Raw genomic sequence first — 26,792 nt, forward strand, 5'->3', positions numbered from 1 at the left:
TGAAGCCCAGCAGCACTTATTAGGTTAGAGTAGCCCATTATAAACCCATTATAAAACCAAAAATAATTTTTTCGCCCACCGTGGGGCTCGAACCCACGACCACAAGGTTAAGAGCCTTGCGCTCTACCAACTGAGCTAGACGGGCCGACTGAAATGTAACTTGTCATATTAAAATAGTTTCTTTCTTTATACTCCAGAAAGAACCTTTGCTCTAACGCGTGGGTAAAATTCAGGTTCAATCAGTTCTAACATCTATTGCAGTCTAGTAGACAACAATGATATTTACTGATTCCGTAAAATATGTCTTTCCTCAGAAATTCCCATCAAATCGTTTGTAAAGTAGTGAATGGTTTCACTGAAAGAACGAAATTCATCTACTATTGTGATCTGTTTGAAGAGCAATGCTATTCATGTTATACTTGAGCCACATCCAACTTTATTAACTGGATGGATTATGCCTAACTGCTGGCAAATGGGTCTCCCTTCGGCATTCACCAACTAAAAATCATAAACGAAGCCATCACACTTCATCTGGAGCTTCGGTAAGAATAGCTAGCTGCAAGAAGAAAGGACAAGAAGCACATCTGTGTATCCATGGACCAATTAAATGACAGCAATAGCATTAAAGTGAGAAGATTGCTTCATATGTGCCAACATGAAACTGGCAAAGAATTGTTCTCAGCCATCACTACAAGGTATTGTATTCACTATTAGAGTCTAACATGATTACAACAGCATATTACATTCTCTATTGCCTTCATGTACAGAAATTACATGTTTAACTTAATCCTGTCTATAAATGAATGTCAATGCACCAGAACCTTTTCTAGTTCTTTCTTTGATCATCTAGAGCTAATGTTCCAAATGTGGCTTTTTGAATAAACTTCCTATATCTTAATTATCGTGTGCCTTATCTTTCTCAGAAATATCATGTTTGTGGCAAGTGGGTGGCACACCAAACACCCAATCAAGAACATTCAAATACTTGGAGCGAAACACTTCTCTTTCTTGTGCATAACAATGCATGATAATGGCAGTTGATATGCTAAATATAACCACATCTGCTCTTTTCAACCTCTTTACTTGAGGAAAATAGCCAGCATCCACTATACACGTGAAGAAGCTTTCCAGAGCCCGTGCAAAACAGTAGAGTGATATCTCAATCCTTCTAGTCTTCTTCTCAATTAACAATGCCAGACCCGTAGGAAACTGCGAAAGAAAATTCATTGTTCAGGAGCAAAATTTGAAGAAACTTTATGAAAAGTGCAATTTCACTTCCATTCTCTTTTTCTTTTATCAATCTTGTCCAGTAACAGAAATTTGAAACAGTGGATGAAACTACATCACCAGAGACTCATTGTTAGATATGCATACCGTCCCCATTGCAACCATTGGAATGTTACACCTCTTGAAAATCCTAAAGAACAGGCAAGTCCACATCCTAAGGAAAACAAATCTTTACCATATTAGCAACTCAAATCAAATAATTTTTTTTATACCAATTTTTTCACAAAACAAATTGGTCTAACAGGTTCATATCAGGAAATCGATCCAAGCTCTGGATGATGCACAGGTATTTAACCATCCCAACAACACTCATAACTGATAAAATGGTCTTTGGTGCATGCACTAATATTTTAATTTGTTATGTCCAACATAACCATTAATCATTTCAAAATAATTCAATGTAATGGACATAGAATACTGACCAGGCTGTTGAACAGTAAACAGAGAGAAATAAGCTTGATTTAGCTGTACCAATGAGACCCTTCCCCAAAATTCTGGAAGGCCTGTAAGTACGCACAAGGTAAAGAAAGTCAACTCAAAGGAGAGAACTAACAGTCCAAAAGATAATGAAATTAGCGACAATCACGCATAAGAGTGGATCTATGGGAGGAAGACAAAATGTTTTACATACATGAATTGCACTATTCTCACCTATTGATAGAAAACAAGATTAAATAATTTTATAACCAAACATGCGGAATTATGATCTTACAATTTAACTGATATTGTCTCATCTAATCAGCCACAGTGTGTTCGAAGACTTACTATTTTATGTATTTCTGAAATTTGTTTTACTTATGTTTTTACCCTCACCTTGGGTTATTATAAGAAGGGCATTTATGTCACAAATGTTTTTACCCTCACCTTGGGTTATTATAAGAAGGGCATTTATGTCACAAATTAAATCAAGTTTAATGAAAGGTATTACAAGGAGAGTACACACAACTAATTACCTCTTTTTGCTTCACTTCTCTTTCTCCTCTCACCTCTCACACAAACTCTTCTTCTCTGTATATTCTCTCTCTTGAGTTATCTCTACGCCTTAAGGGAACCCAAGAATTTAACATATTGAAATGACTTTATAACAATAAGACTTACCAAACACTCTACAGCCATTAATCTAATTTGAAAATATGGGATAAATGTTAATTAAGTTTACTTTCTAAAGGCCCTTCTTTTGACTACACAAAAGCTGATCTTAAAATTAATCAACAAATGATAGAGTAGAATGGTGGACTTAGAGCCAACCTCTACATAGTTGGAACAAGGGAATGCGAGTGAGGACATTCAAAAAGATATTACAGCAAACTACTTTCCCTTCTAAGAGAGGACGGGACAAGAAGAAAGATTAGCTTTCCACTTATGCCATACCGCAGAAAGGGCATAAGCAGCATAGATGTCTAATGTTGTGCAATTCCTGCATCAAGGTAGCAGGAAAATATCTGTTAAAGTAAGCGTATATAACAATTCAACCAGTATTTTATATTTTTATTTCAGAGATTTCTCTTTTTTCTTTTTCTCTTTTTTGGCTCAAAACAATCACTGAAACTGTCACAGTGCCAAGTATTCGGGTCATCAATGTAGTTGGGCCAGTACTTAGAACCACTCCTAATTAGCCTCTGTACTCATTCAAAATGATAATTCATTTAGGCTGAACTGTCTGGTTCCAGGTCTTCCTAAATTTGATGTGGTTTATGTTTAAGATCTTGTAGGATGGAAATGAAACAGAAATTTACCAAACAATTTCAGAATAGAAAACATGAGTAAGAAAGAAACAATTACTGTTTCAGGAGGTCTTGTCGATGAACTATCAGTGCAGGAATCAGATAAACAGGCAGATAAACAGGTAAGGCTCTTTTATAAGCCTGAAGAAGAAAAGACAAGATATGTCCCGTGCAAGACTGATTTCCATGCACAATCTGCATATGAAAATTAAAATTAGTATTCTAAAACATATATTTACCATGAAGTATTATATGAAGGAATCTTCAATCTTCATAACACATCAAGTACAGGAACCATATGCAAATTGGTAGACCAGAATGTACCAAAAGAAGCATCATTTGAAAATAAGCAGCCTTACTGCATTACATACTATATAGAAGTCCCAATAGAATGATAGTAGTAACACTTACTCCCCAGAAAGAAATCCATGCGCATCCAGAAGTAGCTTCTTATGTAGCAAACAAGAAATGGATTAAGACAGTGCATGTACTAGCTTACAGCACTATCTCACGAGTACCATACTCATCCCCACACAGAATAAACATTATTAAGTGACAAATATCCAAATTCTTTTCACAAATCTTTAACTGATCCTAAGAAACAAGGCTTTTATATTGTAACCACCTCAAGAATGCTATGTCTTCAGATGATAACAAAAAGAAAACAAGACATGGAATGCAGAGATAATATGATATAGCCATAGAAGAATAATTATAAAAAGAGCAGTCATAGAAGTAAGAAGAAAAAGGTTGACATGACGTGGTAATAAAAGAGCAAGTAGCTACACCATAGTGCCTGGTGCATCATAACCATTGAAAGAAAGAAGAAACACATACTGAGCAAGGCACTTTCATTGCTGGATCTAGTTTTATGTCGACACCAGTCCTTTTATAATACTTTTCAATCCCCTCCAAATTAGTAAAAGGAGTTCCAGTTGCAATATCTTTGATCCCCTGCAGAATAGCCATGTCTTTTCCACCATGCTTATTGAGAAAAGACTTATAAGAAGAAGGTAAGCTGTCTTGCTTCAATATGTACGCAGACCTGTGCAATGAGTACCATCAATAATCAATACTAGTCCTTTAAAAAAACAAAGGATACAACAGCAGATGTAGTGAACAAGTTCTTAGTCATGAAGATTGTTTGCTAAAGAAAGGTGTCTCCAGCACAAACAGAAGGGCAGGAGAACCAGCGCCATGGTGGTGCTGAATTTTGAAGCATCCAGCTGATCACATGTGCACAAGCGCACTCTACAATGATATGGCAGTGAATTTCAGCTTCAGCTGCATTACAATCAGGATTACACGACTCAGACTTGGGATTGAAGTCCTCCCCATGAAATCCGGGTTGGATCACTGAAAATAGAAGGGAAGATTCTGACCACCCGACCCAATCCACCCCTCCTAAATCTGAGTTGACCCAGCTAGTTGTGTCAAAGGTACAAGTAGGAGTGAGTCAACTGAGTGAGTCATGTAACCATGATTGCTAGGAGAATTTTCGCTTATGATTGCGAAAGACTACTCTTATCCACTAGACCTGAACTGGTGAAAGAGCTCCCGTCAAACAAGTTTTAGCCAGCCTAGAAGTGGAGGGACCCAAGATGAGCTTGATGGGGGTGGCTTTGAAAGTAATAAAGAAATTTAAATGTGCTTGGCAAATTTGTTTGTTGCTTAGTAATAAAGATAATTATGGAGTTTCACTTGTACAAGCTCCATAATCATCTTGTTTACAGATCTCACTTCATTAGGTACTTGGGTTCACAGCCTGGATTTGCTTTTATGTACCATTTCCCCTCTTCTGAAATGTACCTCCTCTTCCACCTCCATCAAAACAACAGGACGGTTTACATGCTATATTGTATTATCATTTGATTAGCAGAACAGATCCCATGTACAACTAAACAATAAATACAAGAAAAAATTCATTAGTCTGAAGATCACCAAATGGTAGAACCAGGCCAAAACGCTCATTCAGTATACAGAACTAGAATAAACTTCTCCAAGGCAAAATTTTATCAAAGAGAAAGAAACAAGCTGGTGAAGTGAACAAAGGAAGAGAGCATACATACAGTATCTGTGAAGAGGAGAGACACATGAGGAAAGTATCACCATGTGACCAAGTCAATGGCTTGCACATGGATCCAAATCTCTTGCTTTTTATCCCACAACGTGATGCCAGAACAGCAGCACGCATTAAAATGTACACAGCCAAGCTTGTATGCTGAGTATGGGGCCCGGTCAAAAGCATCGAGGGCCCTGCAATTGCCCCAGCTAAGAGAGCCCTCCAGCCCGCAGTCCTACACAAAAGGAGAACATTTGATGATCACAAACCAGCATTTCAGGCAGAAATATGATTACCAAACAATTTAACACTTCATAACAGACAATAAAGAGAGGGAGCATTATCCTTTTTGTTTTGGGAAACAGATGGAGCATTATCTAAAAGACTAACAGTTTTACCATTTCTTCTATTTGGACTCATCACAGACTTGTCATTCATTTTGTGGAGATAAACTCATGCATCTATTGAATAAAAAAAAAACTATAAAACCTAGTAGTTCCTAAACTTGTAATGTTCATAACCTAGCAAGAATAACCATGTGAAGTGTATAAGCATTTTTAGTATAGCCAAAGAAAATAACAACAATGTAGATTCACCCTTATGAAGGGAGGCTATGCAAAAAAATTATGAGGAACAGCTTCTGATGCACCAATGCAATTTTTGTTATTGGATAACTAAAATTTACAGTGATAGAAGGGTTAACAGTAGATTACTGAAGGACGACTCTTTTTCCTCATTAATTCATGCAAGCAATTATATGCATTTACGTTTTCAAGTTAACCTCTGAATTAATCCTCGCAGAACTAACTCAACGCCAGCTGCAAATCAATATTATCACATTCGAGTTCTCCTTCCAACTTCCACTTCAATTACAATTTTTTCTCGTCTAAATGTACCACCCGCATAGTACCTAAAACAGACCAGAGCAGACAACGAAACAAGATTCTCGCGAGAAAAAGCAATCACATACTCATGGTCTCCCCGCAATGCAACAACGCATTCGTCCACGGCAACAAACGTACCCGCGAACGTCCCAAGGAAGAGACCGTATCTCAAAGTCTCCTTCAAAGCCTCCACAATTGCCTCACTATTGGTTACCACCCCTGATTTCCTAAAGCAGAAGACACAGAAAACAAAATTGAATTACACTTAAAATCAAAAAGGCTCGAGGAACAAAAACTTCACACATTCTTTCACCTCGTAGATTTCAGAAAACCACGGCTCCTCAACTTGGCCAGTATTGCAAAAACAGCGAGCCCACCTTTCAACCCGGCCCCAATAGCAAAACCCTTTCCGAAGGCGCCGGCCCACCTCCGAAACCTCTCCCAATCGCTCCCAGGTCTAAATAACAAACCAACCAAATCCAGATCACAAGAAGACGACCTACGTAGCTTCTTACACTGAGGGCACAATCGATCTTCAACAAATCCTCCACCATTTTCGACGCGGGAACTACTGTCATTTTGAATGGATAAACAGTCACAGCTCCCAACTGATGGCGGCGACATGATGGCAAAATTCTCAGAAATGTTCCATGCAGAGGGAGAAGAAACGGAGAATGAGAGGAGTTCAAAAGAGGGAATCGGAGGAGGAGAAGACGGGGGAGAGTGAGAGCTCCAGTGCGAAACGTCTCCGGGAACCAAAAAAACGCAAACATCGCAAATAACGAAGAATTGCAAATAGGGACCCTCCACGTGGGTACAAAACGGGCGGCTGACAGCTAGTTAGTTCAGGGAGGACCTCTCCGGTTCGCTTGGTTCGTAGCGGCGGGTTTCAGCGTTGTTCCCGGCAACGAACTTTACCGGTAGTTGACTATGGTAAAATGAGAGAAGAGGAAGAGGCAAAACAAGGTTTCTTTTTTCCTGTTTGGATGCTCACGAAAAACTTAGAGAAAAAATGGAAAAAAATTATAGTTTTTTGGATACACGTAAAAAAAGAAAATTAAACAGCGGGAGAACTTAAAAACATTATATAGGGACTCTGATATTCTTGAACATGAAACTGCATTTGGATCAAAGTACCAACTGATTAAATCACATAATAATCTTCACAAGCCACACCAATTCAAAATAAAATAGCCAGAGAACTTAAAATAAAATATAGAAACTCTGATATCTTCAACATGAAACTGCATTTGGATCAAACTACTAACTGATTAAATCACATTATAATCTTATCCTACATAGATGAGATCATGTTACAACCCAAGATCAGGGACAACAGTGAAATATTATTAGTACTGTACATGGCTATTCCTCAGATATCCTGAGGTAAACATCAGCCAAGGCAAACCCTTTCAAGTTGCTGTTGGCATGTAGGTATCATCTCCTAGAAGAGTTTCCAAGTCAAAAAGATCATCCCCTTAAACATCAGCCAAGGCAAACCCTTTCAAGTTGCTGTTGGCATGTAGGTATCATCTCCTAGAAGAGTTTCCAAGTCAAAAAGAACATCCCCTTCAGCTGCTTCTATTGAATCATTTACTAAAACCTGGAAAACACCAAAAGCAATCTCATCAACCGGAGCAGATAAACAAGAAACAATGGAAGAACCAATCCATTAACCCTTCTTTTCTCACCATCTTTTCATCACATTATGCTCATGAACACAGTTTAAGCTCACAAAACCAGTGAAAATTTGCAGCAACTATTAACAGTGGGCAAGAAAAGAGAAGAAAACTTCCATCTTTTTTTCAAATTGTGTACATTGTTAGAACCCAAAGACGCTAATGGGACTTGAAATTAAGAGATCACATTACAGGAAACAGTTTTCAGCTTTTCAGCCAAAGCACAATCCACTAGATTCAGAAGTACCACAATGGCAGTAACTGAGTCAGACTCAGGCTGGACCCAGCATGTAGGATACATCCACATCATTCGAGAAACTTATCCAGTTTGCTGGATCTAAATCACTTACATTACAAGGACCATTTGGATTCAGACTTCACAACCAATAAATACTTTAAAATTTTAAATAAGAAAACTACAAACTTTGTCTCCTAACAACTCCTGGTTATTTAGAAATGACCATCCAAGGTCTAGTTTACAACCTTTGCATATCTGAAATACTTATTAATATACTTGCTTTCAATTTTACTTACAGTAAGAAACTTGATAGGCTACAGTAAGCTCATACTTTTTTTGAGGAAAAAAATAAAAGAAACATGGATATCACATGTGCAGGAGAACAGAGCATACACTCATTATTTTAGTTCTTATATAAGACAACCAACAAACAAAACTTACAAGGCTTTGTAGTTGTTTAGAGAAGAAAGAAAAGAAAAAAATACCCTTGTCTCTTGGATTTCTGTGACGACATTTAGAAGCCTGCGGTACTGATCCCTAGCTTCAGGGTACTGAACCATGGACCTCACCCTAGCCAGTGCCTTCTCCATCCTTGCTTCTGTCTGCTTTCTGCCCTCTTGCAAGAAATCATAATCATCCTCTGTAGAGGGCCCAATTTGCATGGGGGTGCCCTCTATCAGTGCTTCTGATCGGAAGCCACGTAAACCACTCCTTTTACGCCTCCATCGCAAGATTGCTTTCTCCACTATCCCCACAGACCAGATGATTTTTCTGAAATGTTTCCTTACCTGATGACCCCTCACAAGAGCCTGTCACACACATATTAGTATTTGACACATATCTAACACCCACACGAAAAGGATTTTTTTTTCTTTTTAAAGGTGAATGCAACTAACTAGTGTCAACGCCAGTTATAGAAGTTAAAACCAAACACACCTGGATCTTAACTATACGCTGTCGAATGATCAAAAATTCTTTTCTTCCCTTCCACCCACGAAATTTGTTCTGTATCCTAATCGCAGCAGTATGTACAGGCTCATCATGATGTCCTGCTCTCTGTGACTTAACAGATATCAAAGAGAGGGCACGCTCATCTGAAATTCCAACTTTTTTATCACCATACTCAATCAATTGCTTTCTGTGGAAGGAGTGTACTCTGAAGACTTCATGAATTCGAGCTGCAGCCTGTGCAGCATTACGAACAGCGGTCAGAGAGTCCTTAAGTGAGAGGCCTTCTGGCACATCTCCCTCATTATACTGGGTTGCAGTTCGTGCTGCAATTGTTTGAACTGCTTTAGGGTCAGAAGATTCTGACTCTTGCACATCTTCTGTCTTCTCCTTTATGGTGAGTTTTTCAAGATGGGATGTCAAATGAAATTCTGCAAGGTAACCAGCAATTCCTTTATGTCCATTACTTGAAGCAAGATCTGCAGGAGTCCTTCCAGAAGGAAATTGTGGTGTTGGATCTGTTAGTGCTCCAGGCTCTCCACTCAGTGAAACTAGGACAGCAACTGTCCTTTCTCTGATAAAAAATAGTAGAAGCGAGAATCAGGGCCATAATAATTCAAAAATATTAATTCATATCATGTCACAAACAAGTGCTAAATCAAGGAGTGGGAACTCCAGCAGTGGATCTGCCAATGTATGTGGGCCAGATTAGTTCCAGACAAAACCCGCCAGAACTTCAGTTCCTACTCTTGCTGCTGACAAGAATTAATAACTTCTCACCAACAAATGAAAGATAAATACAATATTACATTTGTTTACTCATGCATACTATCTAATTGGTGCATTATGTAAATGAAAGAGATCCATGGTAGCCCAGACCATCAGATCTAATTGAATAGATCTGAGGATGGCTCTTTATGAGATTTAATCAGTTTCATTACAAGACTGATTGCATTCCAGCTAGGCTATGCTGTCTGTTCAGCTTGGACACTCACACCTTCGATGATTGTGGCACTCAGACTTGTGTATTATTTACAACATAGAAAAAGTAAGGCTTATAAAAGACTTTACCTGCCATAAGATGCTGCCCAATGAAGAGCAGTCCATCCATTTGCATCACGAAAGTTGATATTAACACCTGCAGCTACTGTTGGAGCAATGGCCCAATCATAATCAAGGGCAGCAACTAGATGAATTACACCTTGCCCCTCCTTGTCCAAGACATTTGGACCTTTACCATCTTCAGCCGCCTTCACAATGAGCCATGTGCACAAATTCTCCTTCAGTAGCTTTTGAAGCAATTGCTCCTTCACTTTATCCACAGAGAAATTCTCACCAGCAGTGAGATTTAACATATGAGACCATTCATTTTCATCTTCTCTCAGTAAAGAACTGATTTTATTGTTTACATGAACTCTCTCAACAACTGTAGAGAAGGGTGGTTCAGGACGCTCAACAGAGTCCAGAGACAGTAACTTTCCAAGACGTAGTCGTAGAAGCAGTTCACTTGTCACTTGCATGTCCATGGCCTCTGGAGGTTGAAACCAATACTCAAATTCTCGTACTTCACTACAAGCCAATCTGTTGGAGCAGGTGACATAGAACGGTACACGTCCTGCATTATGTATTGGAGCAATGCATCGAAGTACCCCATCTCCTAGAATCTCTGCAGGAACCTCCAATTCCCCAAACATACATGACCATGTACAATTTTGTAACTCATGCTGATTCTTCAAGAATGTTCCCATAATCAAAACCTGATAAATCAGAGTAGACAATATATATTGACCAATGTTCTTGAGCCTTCATATAAATACTAATATTAATAATAAAGAGTGACAATTTCATATAAAAAAACAAGTATAAAGGCAAAATACCTTGGTTTCCAAGCCTGAGTAGGCCCAGTTGGGTGAAAAATCATCAATGCTGAAAAGTTGATCTTGGGCAAGTGAAGGGCCTAATAAGCATCCATCCATCTGCACTTGTGGGGAGATGGTGGAATCTTCAATGACATTTCCATTCTCATCAGTTGTCCAGATATCACCAGAAGTAGATTGAATTTTTGTGTCATCCACCTCTCCCAGCTCTCTACTCATCCATCTAGAGAAGCTATCATGCTTCTTTAATCCTAAGTCTTCTGTTTTACAAATGTCTATCAGTGAGTGTTTGGTAGTAGAAGCAAAGTTGATTTTTCCTTCTCTACTTCCTTCCTGTTCCTCCTCAGACACATTTGATTTTGCAAGTGGCCCAGCATCTGAGGTTATCAAATGCTTTCGGAGCACGGGTGGCAACGGAGATCCATTTTGCTGATTAGAGCTTAAAGATAGAGCTTCAGGACCATTGTGATCCATATAAGGATCTCTAGGGCCCTGAAATTTAATACCCAGATCCTCTGTTGACTCTATTTGCACTTTCTGGTCCATTGGCCAAGCTGATAAAATGGAAGAGCCGCCTCCTACATCAATCTGATAGCAGCAGAAAAATAACAATTTAAGTGATGACCATTGAAAGCAAAACAAGGATTAATGTGCAACTGCTACACAAGAATGATAGAAACACAAGACTTAGGAATAATGATATATCACATTGACACGAAGATTAGGAAAACTATAATAAATAATTGCACTATCAAACAGATTGTGCAACTTTCGTCTTTAAAAGAAAAGTGCAAACAGATTAAGCAAAAACTTTATAAACCAATATCAGACAGATTGGGTCATACTACTGTTGAAGAGCAGGTTTCTCTTTTCTAGAAATTCAACAACTAGATATTTGAGTGAAAAGAGCAAATAGCCTTTTAAGAAACAAAATAAGAGGGTACTATGTAACAATGGCCATATCCATTATTTACCTGCCATTTTATTTCACTTCGTGGAACCAACCCAGCCTCTGGCTTGACACTGAGCTCATCAACTGAGAGCTGACCAAGTTTTACAATTTCTTGCTGAGGCAAGCCCTCTACATTGGCAGACCGAATGGAATGGAGAGGTACGCTTTCGAGGCCCATTGTACAATGATTGAAGACCTCTTCCCAAGATGATGTCACATCAATTTGTTTTCTAGGCTCATTAACAGTCAAACCAAACCCTATATCACTAATTGTTCTGGAAGGAATTCCCTGTGAAAACGAGACAAAGTCCAAGCCAGGAATGTTTGGTTGCTTCCCCTGATAACCACCTGCAACAATGCAAAAATGTCGTGTATTCAGGAAAAAATAGATCTTCAACTATAAAAGGGATGAGGATGGCTTTAAGCGAAGCTGCTATGAAACAAGAAATTCAACATAAATCTCAAACAATGATGTAAAAGCCAAAGTGGACAAAGAAATGCATACATCTCAAATAATTATGTAAAAGCCAAAGTCGCCAAAGAACTGGTGGCTCGGCATTTCAGTTCAACCTGGTTGAACCATTGTGACATCATATTGAATACCCATCCAAACTTCTAAAACACAAATATATACACACATGCATACCCATGTACATACATACTCCAAAATATTGCACAAAGCAAAGCATATTGTTGAGTGGGAAAAGTCCCACATTGATAAGCTTTAAAAAGTGTTATCGGTTTATGAAACAAGAGGCCTCCTAACTGGCTAGTAATTTTTGGATGGAACTAGGCTCAATCCAATAATGGTATCAAAATGTCTACTTAGGCCTTGACCAAATTTGTGTTCATTAAGTATGCTCCATTGATTTTATACTCTGTGTGTGTTGTCCATCTCAGGACCTTTCCATGTAAAGCCTGGGGAAGGAAGGGAGGGAGGGAGAGAGGCACGGAGCAAGGGGAGGAGGGGCAGTTTTGAGTGGGAATAATCCCACATTGAAATGGGTTAAGAAGTGTTATTTGTTCATTTAGGTTGAGCGATAGGCTTCCTAAGTGGCTAGTCATTTTGGATGGAACCAGGTTCAATCCAACATATGGTGGCTAGAAGATAGGGCCTGATTCTCGTGACTGGTTCTTGTCTCATCTCAAACACTTTAAACCACTTTGCTTCAAATTTTGAATTTTTACCAAGTTTATCATCAGTCATTGAACAATGTGGATTCAACTAGACCAGTTTAATGGTTGAACCATGGCTGCAATTTTTTAGGGCAAAAGCAAAAGGAGTCAACCAGCTGAGCTACTAATTTGGTCCAGTTCGCCACCGACTTTCACCTCTTTGGTGCAGCCTGCCTGCACACCCTCCTCCCCACCTTCAAGGCCACAATCAACCTTGCTATTGGAAATGAGCGGCACATTTATTTTTGGAAAGACTAGAAGATTGGCCCCATGCGGTTAGTGACTCCTATCCGGCTTCAAGGGTGCTTTCCACATGCCCTCCATAGTGCCTACTACTTACTCCTAGTTCCTCCTTGATGCAAATGGTTAAGATCCTTCTCTCGGCTTGCCTTGCCTTACCTACATCCCCTGGGGCCTCTAGAACGAGTGTAACAACCAGTGATTCACCCTCAAATTTTCCAGTGCTGAAGATATCCAACCGCATCACAAGTCAGATCTCCACTTGGATGCACTAGCGAAATGAATACATTAAACTTGGTAACCTTCCCCTTCGAAATTGTTGGTAGGCTCTTGCCCAGATGTCTGGCCCCTCCCACAGCCCTACAATGCAAGAATGGAATCCCCCGCCTCTTGGTATGCTAAAACTCAACTTCAATGGCAATGTTTTCAACAATCCAGGAATTGCTAGTTTTGGCGGTGTCATTTGAATGCCCGATGGTGCTACCCTGATCTCCTATTCCGGGCCTATGGGTATTTTTGACTCCACCTCCATCGAACTTATGGCACTCCTCCAGGTAGGGGTGGCTTCGAACCGAGCTGGCTCGGTTCGATTCGTTATCTATCGAGCTCAAGCCGAGCTCGAGCACCGAAATCGGCTCGTTTACCTTAACGAGCCGAGCTTGACCAAAGCCAGGTTCGGTTCGTCGGCTCGCGAGCCAGCTCGAGGTGAGTCGGAATTGGGATTGGGATCGGGAGCGGGGGAGCGGGAAAAATTTTTCCTCCCCTCCCGTCAGCTGTTGTCGCCGCCTCTACCGCCGTCGCAGCTGTTCACCGGCCGTCTCTACCGCCATCGCAGCTGTTCGTCGGCCGCCTCTGTGGCCGTCCGTTCGATTTCTTCCTCTCCTCGCTGTCGCCTCTGTTTCCGTCACTGTCGCAATCGTCATCCTCGACGACAAGTCCTCCCAGGCGCCGTAACCCCCTTCCCTCCGAGTCGTCTCGGCGGAAAACCAGAACCTAACTTCAGAGGAGAAATTAGGGGAGAAATAATATCCCCTCTCCCCCGCGCGAAGATGATAAAAAAAAATTTTTCCTCTTGAAAAAATTAAAAATAAATTTCATAGAAATAAGTTTCTATAAACTATTAGTGTCTCATGTTTTTTTAAACATTTTTCTAATTGAAATTTTTTATTAAAAATCATATAATTTTCTAAGTAAGATTTTCGTACCAAGATGGGGTAGAAAACTGTATAGAAAATTTTTGAATAAGTATTTAACAGTTGATGCTATAATACTTTTAGTATGAAGCAATTTTCATTGCAATTTTGTGTTTGATATTTTATTTAATTAAAAATTTATCGATAAGTATAATAGTATATTAGATTGATTATTAATTTTTATTTATTTCACTAGAAGAGACAATAAAAGGTCCATTTAAATTTCCTAAGAAAATTTTAAAATATTTCTTGTAATTTTCTAATAAGTCACTAATAGTAATTAGATTTTATTTAAAGGTTTTTTTGGGAATATGTATCATAGGAAAAATATTTTTAGTTTTTCCTAGAATATAAATTTTCATCTAGGGGCACTAAGGAGGCCATAATAAATTATGGCTAGATTCAAAAATTACAAAACAAGCTAGACAACAATTGGAGTAAAAAAGATTAATATTGGTGCATTTTAATCCATTATTGAAATTCAATCCTGAACCTCCCCTATCATTATATTTTTTAAAAATGTATGCCTAATTTTATATATAATTTATTCAAAGCCACCCCTACGTGTGAGATCATAAACAAGGGGGAAAAAAAACTCTTTATCCCTTCCTCATGGCTCTTAAAGAAATTGAAAAGATATTTTACTAGAAATACGTTTCTAGAGACTATTAGAGGGTTTTTCAATAAATGTTGAAAAGACATTTTTAGTAGAAATATAGGGACCATTAGTGCCTTATGTTTTTTCAAAATATTTTTTTAATTATAAATTCTTTTTAAAAAATCATATAATTTTCTAGGTAAGATGTTCTTGCCAAGATGGGTTAGAAAACCATATAGAAAAATTTTGAATAAGTATTTGACAGTTGATGATATAATACTTTGAGCATGAGGCAATTTTCATAGCAATTTTGTGTTTGACATTTTATGTGATTAAAAATTTATCGATAAGTATAATAATATATTAGATTAATTATTAATTTTTATTTATTTTCTTAGAAAATGCAATAAGAGGTCCATTTAACTTTCCTAAGAAAAATTTAAAATATTTCTTGTAATTTTCTAGTAAATCTCTAATAGTAATAGGATTTTATTTAAAGGATTTATAGTTTTTATTTGGGTGATTGTAAATTGATAGTGATATTTCATTTAATTTTGTTGTGTTTGATTATTGTATGGAGTTTATTTATAATGTTATGCAGTGTATGGTATGTTTATACTATTTTATGGAGTGTATAAACAATTTCATGGAGTGTTTATGGAATGTATAGACAATTTTATGCCCAATTTTAAGTAGAGGTCATGCCGAATTTTATACAAGTATTATATATATATAGATTATGCTCAATTTTAAGTAGAGGTTATGCCCAATCTTATACACGTATTATATATATAGGTTATGCCCAATTTTATGTAAAATGTATGCATAATTTTATATACATTTTATTCGATATATATTTTTTGAAAAGTTTTAAATGTATGTTGAGGCTCGAGCTCGGCTCGAACTCGTTGGGCTCGAGCTCGATAACAATTTTAGGCTCGAGGTGAGGCTCGGCTCGAAATATTTAAATCAAGCTCGGCTCGAACATAAGCAGGTTCGGGCTCGGCTCGGCTCGATGCCACCCCTACCTCCAGGGTCTCATCATTTTACACGATCACTTATTTGGCCTCCTTATTATTGAAGGTGGCTCTAGTGTGGTGATTGACAGTGGCTAACCAATACAACCCAACAGACCGATCTGTTAGGTGCGGAAAGCTACCGCCTACAAGAGTGGACGGAACTACTCTGACACCCACCCCGCCCATTCTTGACCGCCTCTCATGGGATTCGAACGCGGGACATGGTATGCCCAGCTCTGATACCATGACAGCGGCTAGCCAATACACCCAAAAGACCGATCTGTTAGGTGCGGAAAGCTACCGCCTAAGAGAGTGGACGGAACCACTCTGACACCCACCCCGCCCATTCTTGACTGCCTCTCACGGGATTCGAACGCGGGACGTGGCGTGCCCAGCTCTGATACCATGACAGCGGCTAGCCAATACAACCCAACAGACCGATCTACTAGGTGCGGAAAGCTACTGCCTACAAGAGTGGACGGAACCACTCTGACACCCACCCCGCCCATTTGACAGCGGCTAGCCAATACACCCAAAAGACCGATCTGTTAGGTGCGGAAAGCTATCGCCTACAAGAGTGGACAGAACCACTCTGACACCCACCCCACCCATTCTTGACCGCCTCTCACAGGATTCGAACGTGGGACGTGGCGTGCCCAACTCTAATACCATGATAGCGGTTAGCCAATACAACCCAACAGACCGATCTGTTATGTGCGGAAAGCTACCGCCTACAAGAGTGGACGAAACCACTCTGACAATTAGTTGGTGCTCCTCTCCCTTCTCTGAGCCCCCTTGGCGTCATTGGCCTAGCTTTCATAGCATTATGGATATTTCAACCCTTTTCTCTTGTATTTGGACTCATGTCCCGAGATCAGCCAACTTTGTGACTAATTCTCTTGCCAAAAATGGTGCTTCCTTGCAATCTTTTATTGTAACCAGAATGCCCCCTTAATTTTTTGTGCTTTTATCAATAAAGCTCATCAGTTTCAAAAAATAAAAAATAAAACAAAAAAAGTTCGGAGGACTAAGGCCTTGTGTCTTTTCATGCAGGGAAAACTACACATTCATTATGAGGTCCAAAGCTATGACCAGAACAAGAAGATTAAGTAGTAATATTCAAAAACAAAAAAGAACAAGTAAATTTGAAACCTAGATCAACAAAACATTACCAAACACAAAAGAAAGATGAAAGGAAGAAAGAGAAAGAGAGAGAGAGAGAGAGAGAGAGAGAGAGAGAGAGAGAGAGCAGTTTAGGAATTACAAAAGACATTAAAGAACAAAACATCGTTTGAAAAGTGTCTTTTCTTTAAATGGATTTAAAAAATATGTATAAAACATGAAATAGGTACAGAATTTTCTTTTCATTGTATAGATACAGAATATGTTAGCTCTCTAAAAAAGAAAGCCCAAAACCTGTTAACACACTTTACAACTGTCACACAGCTCATACTTCTCTCTCTCAGGAATTTTCTTTATGAAATCCATTTTTCTAATTGCAAAGGTATTAGACAATTAAAATTTTTAAAAAAATTAAAAAAAATAACCCTATCGATTGGAAAAACTGATGCCTTTCAGATAATCTCAATAAAATTTTCTAGAACTTTTCTAATTGCATTTCACAAGTCTTGGCAAATATATCTTGTCAATTATCTGCATGAAGAGTTTACAGCAACAAAGATGCAGATAAACACCCTATATTTCTTTTTTAACAAGAATAAATACATTATGAAGGTCAATTAATAAATATTTGGATTTTTTTGCCCATTTAGTATGTTCAATCTATTATCTACTAAATTTTTAGGACATGAAAACAGGATGAAACTAAATTCTCTTCCCTGAACCAGATTTGTTTTGCATAACTGAGATGCAGCTCACAAATGAAATCAAGGTTGAATAGGTATGGGCCTAACCGATATTTCAAGGCCAACCTCAGACCTACCATTTAATACATTCGTAAGGATTGGACTTTCCCCTAATTCAAACCCTTTGCACCTAAGATAGAGCAACGAACACCATAGCTCACATAAGAGTGTATACCTGGCCATTGAGCAGGGAAGCAAGCATTCAAGAGCCCCATATCCATCTGATTCATCACAGGTCCATCTTCAGACTGCTGCACCTCAACGAAAGAGTGGTATCTGGAACTTGCTTGATGGTTATCTGCTGCACCGAATTTCGCTTTAGTTGCACTGAAAGGTGGGTTCATGATGTAAAATTAGATACAGTGTTTTTGCTTCAGTAAACATGTAAAAACATGGTAATAATTCAATCACTTTTACCAGATTCAGTATCTTCATATTCTGACATCTGCCCACTGTTAAGACTTGAAGTATCTGTTGTCTGAGAATGCACTTGGTTATTGTTTGGAAAGAAAATACAATTCACAGGACTGCTATCCACTGGGGGACTTTGAGAGTTTTCCTCAGAATCCCTGGCACGGCTGTAGTTTGTTTTGTTACCCTGAATATCAGGAAGATCAACACTGAATCAAAACATATTCCCTAAACGAAATGATTGTTTTCTCTGGCCCTCAGGCTTTGGAATGAAATGCGCCCAATTTTCAAAGAAAACAATATTCCCTAAAAGAAATGAATAATGCAATATGATGTTGATACCATATGCACGCAGTAATAACTCAAAAAGAAATACGCAAATGATAAAATTTCTTTGCACACTAAAGTTTCTGCACTCACTATTATCTAACAAGTGATTAAACAAATACTTCAAAGGCCTTAATGAGATAGGATTTGGAAAGTCAAGTAAAATCTTTAAGCTCATGGTTTTATGAACATTATGAAAATTATAAGAATTCTAAAGTTGGTAATCATTGAGATTCAATTAAATCCAACAATTTTGAAAGTTGTGTTAGAGAAATATTGTGGATTTGTAAATTATGAGTGGTCGGTTCATACACAAATCAAATCAATTTTTTTAAATCATTTTTGTTGAATAAGATTGCAGAGATGGCAGTATTGCAATTCTAGAGTTATGAGAGGACAAGAGATAGTATTCTTAAATCACACAACTTTCTGGTATGTGTGATCTGAGCAAAGGATCAAGGCATTCTCACCAAAGTTGTAATCACTGAATAGCTAATAAAATTAAGAGGGAGAGAAGACGACTAGTAGCCCAAGAATCTTCTCATTTTCTTGAACAAGAACTTCCTGGTGTCCTTTTCTTGCTTAGTTCTTATCAGACTTTCAATTTTAAGTATTCATTTTATTCCAAAACTTAAATATTAAACACATACATGATAGTTTAAATAATAGATATAATTATACAGTTTCATAAAATAGTTTCTAGATTAAACAACATAATTTATGGTTTTCATACTAATTAAGGATTAAATATGTAATTAAGTTATTTATTTAAAATATTAAATTTATTAATGAATAAAAAATTATCAAAATTATTTAAAATCATTATATAAGCCATAATCATGTTATCTATTATGTTATTTCCATAACTAAAATATTTAAAATATTTAAAATAATTTAATTACCAACTAACTATAAAGAAATACTAAATTAGAAGGAAAAAATGGAGAGGAGACCCTTCAGCCTCGCACTCCCTCCCTTCATGGTGCCTTCTCTCATCCCCCTTTACTCTGGTGGGATAGGGGATAGGGTCAAGGAGGTCAGGAAACACGCTCAAGAAAGCTTAATAATGAGTTTGACCCCTTTTTTCCGTGCATTTTGAGTTATTTTGGGTTAAAATATAACCACAAATGGATTCAACATTAGAAAAAACATGTGCTCATAACTTGAGAAAAGAATTCGTGAAATCAAGTAATCATTTTGAGATAGAGGTGAAACCAACTTTAACATAGCATTAGAGTGGGTAGTTGTACATGTGCCAACGTGCAAAATTGTATGCATGTTAAGATTCATGAAGATGGCCCACATGTGAGAGGGAGTGTTTGAATAGTTCCACTTGGATCCAAAATTAGAAAAATCTTGTTCTTATTACTTGGGAAGAGGTATCCTAACTTCATCTAGTCATTTTGGGATGGACACAAACCTAACTTTAATAGTAAGATAAGATTCCATAGACGGTTTGTTTGTTTGTTTGTTTGGGATTTTTTAAATTCAGGCAAAATTACCTTCATTACCCCAACTCTTGTAAATCCAACCAAAGCCGAGGAATTTCCTAAATCTAGGTCAAATCACCCCCCCCCCCCCCCCCCCCCTGCTACCCCCCTCTGACCAAAATTCAGAAGCACAACTTGACCTAAATTTACCTACCTCTATTTTCCTTTCTTTTGTTGGCCTTACTAGTAATCACATCTTTTTCTTATTGAGTAACAGAATCATAAATTTTTATCCTAATTGAATTTTGCCAAAAAGATCTTGTCTTTAAAAAGATGTCCAACTCCAGATGTCCATCATATTTCAAGTCCAACTAGTATAAGTGTATCTTTTAAACCAAATTAACGATGAGGTAAAGTTAAGCATTTGAAAACTTCCACCATTCAAACCTGAACCAAGCATTTATGTTTTCTTTCTCAAAGTTACTTCCAATTATTTAAATAGTGAGCTAATTATTGTACAACATATGAAAATTGTTATTAAGTCAATAAAAAATATATATTATGAAATTTTTGTTTAATGTGTGAGGGAAACACATTACAAAGACAACCAACCAAGTTAGAACAGTCATTGATCAAGAGAAATTTCATGGTCTAACCTTTACTTCGAGATAGTGGACAAGTACTATGTGCATGAAGTCCCTGCAACACCACACAAACATGACAAAGCAGAATTAATAAATACAAAAATAATATAACTAATCAAACAACATAACTCAATGTTATGTAACCCACCCTGGAAGGTGGACGAGTCCAATTGGACCCAACTCAACCCAGTTTGGCTAGTGGTCAAAGAGAGGGGGGAGCTTCCCCCGTGCAGCCTGCTCTCAGATCTGGTCAGTTGGGTGAGTCAAGTAACCAGTAAAAAATGGTTGGTCAATCAGGTTTTGATTGGTTTCTAGGTCAGAGGTATGTCAGACCTAGTGGAGGGACCGGGTTTTGTTCAACCAGCTGGTTGTCCAAGGTTTGATAACACTAACATAACAAATAATATTTGCATATTATTCTCCACAAAAATGCTACATCAACTCTCGAGATGCTAAAATTTTGGAGAGACCAGCAAACCAACCAGATTTTTCTAGTCAGTCACCTGAACAATAAATAACCACTTTGTTTTGAATGGCAAAATAAATAAAAAATTGATAAAGAATTTTTGTCCATATAAAAAGAATAGACAGAGTTTCTTGTTTCCCATGATAACATACTCCTAAAACAGAACAAGTAGATCTCGCATATCTACGTGCACGTGCTAATGTTTAAAGCATGTCGCATCATGTTCTGCAGGGTCAATTGTTTGATGTAATAGTGTCCATAAATAAACATAGGGGCTAACAAGAAAATTTTATGAACAACCAACAAGTCAGAGATATATTGGGAGCCGATAACGATGAAAAATCAAAAGAAAAATGTTATTATTTAAAAGAATATACAAACAAGTATAAGGGTTATATGGTGCATATAAAAGACAGTTTGCAGCACCTGTGACCTACAAACAGTTCTTGACAAATAGCAAGAAGCAAGATAAAGCAACTCTTAATCTGATCCTATGAACAAGAAAGATACTGTACCAAGCCTTGACACAAACTAACAAGAAGATTAAGATGGTTAGTTTCTCCTGTATTATTTCTAATTACAATATTTTTCTTAGATGGTTTTTAGATTTAGAGCATATCAGCTAACACTCAAGAAGCAAAAGAAACAAAAACATGTCAGGTACTCACTCTTCAAGCATCCAATAACTACGCCTTTGGAAGTTTTCATTTTCCTCTCCATGTGCATAGTAACAGTGAAGTACATCCACACTTCCATCCTACAATTTTTCAATAACATGTATTGCATAAAGCAAAATGTCAGATACAACATCTAAGTATTTTGAAATGAGGAGAAAGTGTTCATAATCCTTCAACAAGCATAAAAGAAAAAGAAAACTTAAAGAAGAAGCTTACAAAAACTTAAAGAAGTGCTGAAGAAAAAAACATGGAAAAAATTTGAAGAACATCCAGACTAAACCAGAATATTTTTGGGCTATCCTTACAATAAAGAGAAAAAAGATGAAAATTTGTCCTCACTTTCAGCCTTTCATGTGCTTCCTTCACAGTTTTCCCATCTTTCTTCTTTCGCCAATTGTGGCCATCCTTTCTGAAGTACCTCAATACTTTCCGATCAAAAAGAAAAAGTGAACCACCTAACAAAATAAACACATGAAAAACCAGTTAAGCTAACAGTACTGTATGAAAAAGACAAAGCAATAACAATTGAAAACTCATGATGAATTACAGAAAATATGAACAAATAAGCCATCTAAAGTCTAATCTATATTCTGTGCACTGTGCACGCACAAAAAGTTAACGTTGTATCATCCTCTTCAAGAAGTCCAGAACAATGGAGATTGGCACAAACACAATTTTGGGAAAGCAGATTCATGGGTAAAGGAGAAAAAATCTCACAATGAGCTTATCTTATCAGCTAAAGTAACTCATGGTCAACGACTTTTGCTTTATATTAACATAAAAAGGCACCTTCCTAGGTAAATAACATAGAAGACTGACTAGTCCTTCCATAATAGGAAACTGCTAGTAAGTCTGCAAAGACAAATTCCCAAGGTGTGTTGTCAATTAGACAAGGTCAAGGCTTTTTTTGGGAAACTATTCTAATTTTGTTTTGAATTTAGAAAACATGTTCAAGGATAAGATTTACATTGATGTCCTGAGTACATTAGAAATGTAGAACAGGTGATATCAGTTAACTTCACGAGAAATGCTTCCAGGATAAGGAAAAAAGGAGTGGAAGAAAAAGCTCCAGTGTCCTATATTAACCCTTTTTTTCTCAGAATGTTCCTTTAACTTCCCCACATCAGCAGCAAACAGTCAAAATCAAATTAAAAGAATAATTAGAGCCAAAAAGCATTAAAGAAAGCATCTTTTCTAATCAGTGATGATTTTCTTAATTAAATTAAGGAATGGAAGACAAGGACGTTAACCTCCTAAGCAAATGTACAAGAAACTGTAGATACTTTATTCTGTGTCCAGGATTTCAATAGATAAGACAGAGAATAAAAACTCACCAAGATATAATCAAAAGAAAAAGTTTCCAAACAATAATGAATTCATCAACCAACTCAAATTGTTGCAACACAAATGATTTTAAAATTACTATTGAGGCTTGGCAGTGCTAACGGTTACATTCATTATCATGAAGCAGATATAGCTTTAAAAAATAACAAAAGAATGAACCTCCGATATGACACAAATAAAATTTTAAAAATAATACACATAGTGGTCATCTTTTGACCAGAGAATCATACAGGGTGGCTTATTTGGAGGTTCTGGAGCTATACGAAACTTCCGATAATTCTTAAGAATTTCACAAATTTCAGCTGGACGCAGCCATCGATTTTGTGCTTCCACAAGAATCTGCTCAATATCTGCAAACCCACCAACCATGCAATTAAAATATAATCCAGAAGATGAAAACAACATCTTTGTATAGAAAATATCTGAATTACTTGAGCATTACTACACATGCTTCGGCAAAGCTGTAAGATTATAAATGATAATTTAGCTGTTACAAATGGAATACCATTTTTGCCATCCATTTTGGTGCTGGCAGAGATAACTAGCTGTACAGTTTCACATGCAATTTTCTGAAAAAAAAATTGAAAATGCATGCAAATCTAATTACATGTTTCAGCTACAGGACTTTTGAGTCCTAAAATTTTCTGAAGATCAGACAGAGGCAACTTCATACATATGATGTATTCTATATGGATGCACACTAAATTGGTCCTCCCTTAGGAAATGGAGGTGGAAAGATCCACCAGAATCAAGCTGGCATTCAATAATATCTTGCATCCTGTAGTTTTCTTTGCAACTTCACATTTGCCGGTGGAAAAAAAAAAGGAAAAGAAAAGGAAAGAGGTAACTGAAATACGTTTTTTTTTTTTGAGTAAAAGGTGTATAGGTAACTGAAATACTTAACAACTAAATTCTTCGGAAGGGCACATTTCAGAAAGAAATAACTAGGATACATTACCAACTGAAAACTTAAAAAGTAAAACTATTGTCCAACATGCTCTAGGTGGGTAGTTATTTTGTTCTTTCCATTTGTTGCTCTTTTTCGTACTTTAAAGTGGTTTTGCTGTTGTGAGTTCAACAAATTTTAAAACTTTTTCAGTTTTTTTTTATGTTTTTGTTTTTCCCCAGAGCTGCAAGCCATAAATTGTACCCACCAGGTAGATACCCCCTAGAGTGCCAAGCAAAGACATTTCTTTAGACCATTAGTGATTGAGAGTGACTAATTTATACCATCATGTAGGGCAAAGAAGTGGCCATGACAATTGGTGTATTTCTGTGACAAGTTATGGACATCTTCAACTCATCCATATGAATCTCATGGAAGCAAGTCAAAAGAGAAGCAATCTCCCAAGCACAATGGTTGAAAAGCAGGAGTGACTAAAGAGAGTAATGGATTACAAACCATGTACATTACTCATCTTTTCCTCTTGTCAATCGTAATCCTTTCCATTAGATTTGTGTACATCTTCTTTGTTCTCTCATTATCTATTTCTATATCAACAGAAGTTACCTGCTCCTCATAAAAAACGTTACGCTTGTGGTGGTCTTCCTATGTTTGTCTTTTAAAATGCCATACTCAGACTAGTACCATGGAGCATTTTCCCTATAAGTTTTTGCTCTACTCCAAAATTTCCAAACACCATAGATGATCTTTTTATAGATTCAATCACAAACAAACCTCCAAGGTATGCCAAACACACTTTAACTTGAACCAAGACCTCTTTCTTTTCCTTTTCTTTTTTTGTCTGAGAACACAAGATGTCATGTTGATAAACTCCACACCTCTGAGGCAACCCCAGACATATCCTTGAGACTTGAACCCAAGACCTTATACTAAGAAACCCCCAAATGTGATGAGGCCCCTAAGCAAAAGGCTCAACCCAAGCACTATATGATTCAGTGGAGATTTCAAACACTATATGATCATAACCATCATCATCACCACCACCGCCACCACCACCATCACCACCACCACCACCACCACCGCATCACTATCACTATCACCATCACCATCACCACCACACCACCATCATCGCCACCACACCACCATCATCACCACCACCACCACCATCATCATCGTCGTATCTTTGTTGTAACTATGTGGGCTAGGCTTACATGAATCCTCTTCTCCATTCAATTCCATCGTTTGCTCGTCTAGTCTTCTAGCCTTCTCTCACCACTTCCAGCCATGTCAGCTTCAGCCTTCCTTTATTTCTTGTTGGTTCCTCACTTGACTTCAAAAAAAACCCTTCCGACCAGTCCTATCAAGTTGAACTTGTACATTGACCATTTTAAAAATTCTTATTTTGTTATGTGTATTACTTGTGATTGTTCTCTAAAAAAATCATTTTTAATTGCCTTTCACAGATTCCAAGCACATCCATATCAACCCTCTCAGCCACTTTTAGCCACAACAGCTGTTTCTTCACTGCCTAATACCATGCTTCAAAAAGTGTGCCTTTCAAGTGATTGTGTGGAAGAGTCTGGCACCCCAAATAATAATCTCACCTCAGTTATTACTCCTTAAACTCCGCTCCATTCCAAATGATTGAGTATAGGTAATACAAAGAGTCTCCTTGTGTATGACCTTCATTGGCACTAAAAAGTTTCTTTTCTTTTTTTAATTGTTCACTAAAATTGCAATTCACATACTCGCTCCTAGATGAGCTAGCTTTGGAACCTTTGAATTCGAAAGCCTGACTCCATATTTCTATTATCCTATTTATGCTATCTCCAGATGCATCAACAAGCTGCACGTCATCTGCAGAAAACATACACCAATGGATTCTCTATTGTTATGGACCATTACACAATTACAATTAGTGCAAAAACATACTGACTTAAACTTGATCCGTGTTGTAAGCCTAGAACGACAGGAAATGCAATTGTACCCTACCCATTGTTCTTGCACTAGTTACAGCACCTTCGCATGGTATGAATGATACTAATTTGGAATATCCTTTCTACCCCCAACAGCTGCAAATTCTTATGGAGAATTTACGAAGAAGAACCCACAAGTTATCGAAGAAGAATTCCACCTCCGTCAACTAATTTGCACGAGGTTGATAGACTACACACGAAGATATACCAATTTCAGAACTTAAAACCAAAGTGCAATGCGAAATAAGTTTTAAAAATCCGATCCAATTCACTCAGATCAGCGGTAGATATCCGCCGCACAACAAAATATAAAATAGAACAATTCCAGTAAGAAGAACCCAACAAACTGTATCATCACCATAACATAGCAAAACTAAAGACAAGTCATAAACATTCAACTGACTCCCACCTAATTGAGTATTCAACCCATAGCGACGGCTGTCCGCCATGACTGGATCAGTATCAGACACTCCTAACCTCTCCTCAACCCGATCTACCAAGCACAAACCCAAAATTCTTCCCACACCCAAAATTCAAACACCCAAACTCCCAGTCCCCCACATCACACACCTCAAACAATCAACAGTGGAAGAGAACACTCCCCCAATAGAAACGAAGGGGAGACTCGCCAAAATATCCAGAAAAACACATAAAAATCGCTAAAACAACTATAATTCAACAAGGGGTCGGGAGTTCTGATGCGAATTCGGAAGAGGGGAAGCGCCGCCTATTTGGAAATGTCAGGAAACGGAAACGGACTCTAGCTTACTTAGTAGAAAGAATTTCTTCAGAGCAACTAATTGACGCTAATGCCCTACACAGTTCAGATCAATTACATTCTTGATTACAGCCTTCGCGGCTTCGCCGGATT

At 37.6% G+C, this 26,792-nt stretch overlaps 2 protein-coding genes and 1 non-coding gene across 4 annotated transcripts; all 3 read right to left on the minus strand.

The window, feature by feature from the left end:
* Positions 1-72: 72 nt before the first annotated feature.
* Positions 73-145, minus strand: TRNAK-CUU (transfer RNA lysine (anticodon CUU)). The gene has a single exon. It is a non-coding gene; the product is annotated as a tRNA-Lys (tRNA).
* Positions 146-615: 470 nt separating this feature from the next.
* LOC137941423 (uncharacterized) lies at positions 616-6,702 on the minus strand. Its single transcript, XM_068786827.1, has 8 exons — positions 6,271-6,702; positions 6,044-6,184; positions 5,081-5,308; positions 3,849-4,056; positions 3,070-3,206; positions 1,710-1,790; positions 1,375-1,441; positions 616-1,209 (listed from the first exon to the last, which is right to left on the minus strand). The coding sequence occupies exons 1-8, from the start codon at positions 6,579-6,581 to the stop codon at positions 895-897; spliced, it is 1,488 nt and encodes a 495-aa protein (XP_068642928.1). The 5' UTR covers positions 6,582-6,702; the 3' UTR covers positions 616-894.
* A 390-nt stretch (positions 6,703-7,092) lies between these two features.
* LOC137940410 (calmodulin-binding transcription activator 3-like) lies at positions 7,093-26,713 on the minus strand. Of its 2 annotated transcripts, none has more exons than XM_068785459.1 (13): positions 26,331-26,713; positions 23,272-23,391; positions 22,037-22,152; positions 21,689-21,777; positions 20,567-20,609; positions 18,160-18,340; positions 17,918-18,040; positions 11,674-11,999; positions 10,700-11,287; positions 9,894-10,579; positions 8,811-9,396; positions 8,360-8,683; positions 7,093-7,560 (listed from the first exon to the last, which is right to left on the minus strand). In XM_068785459.1, exons 1-13 carry the CDS (start codon positions 26,368-26,370, stop codon positions 7,462-7,464), a joined length of 3,321 nt encoding a protein of 1,106 aa, XP_068641560.1. In that variant the 5' UTR covers positions 26,371-26,713; the 3' UTR covers positions 7,093-7,461. The 2 variants fall into 2 exon arrangements, with proteins under 2 accessions (XP_068641560.1, XP_068641559.1); XM_068785458.1 differs by having other exon boundaries at positions 17,918-18,043.
* Positions 26,714-26,792: the final 79 nt, after the last annotated feature.

Source organism: Aristolochia californica, unplaced genomic scaffold, assembly GCF_029961685.1.
Source record: "Aristolochia californica isolate CCGP_79_NKW_82.1479 unplaced genomic scaffold, dmAriCali1.0.hap1 SCAF_9, whole genome shotgun sequence".
NCBI lineage: Eukaryota > Viridiplantae > Streptophyta > Magnoliopsida > Piperales > Aristolochiaceae > Aristolochia > Aristolochia californica.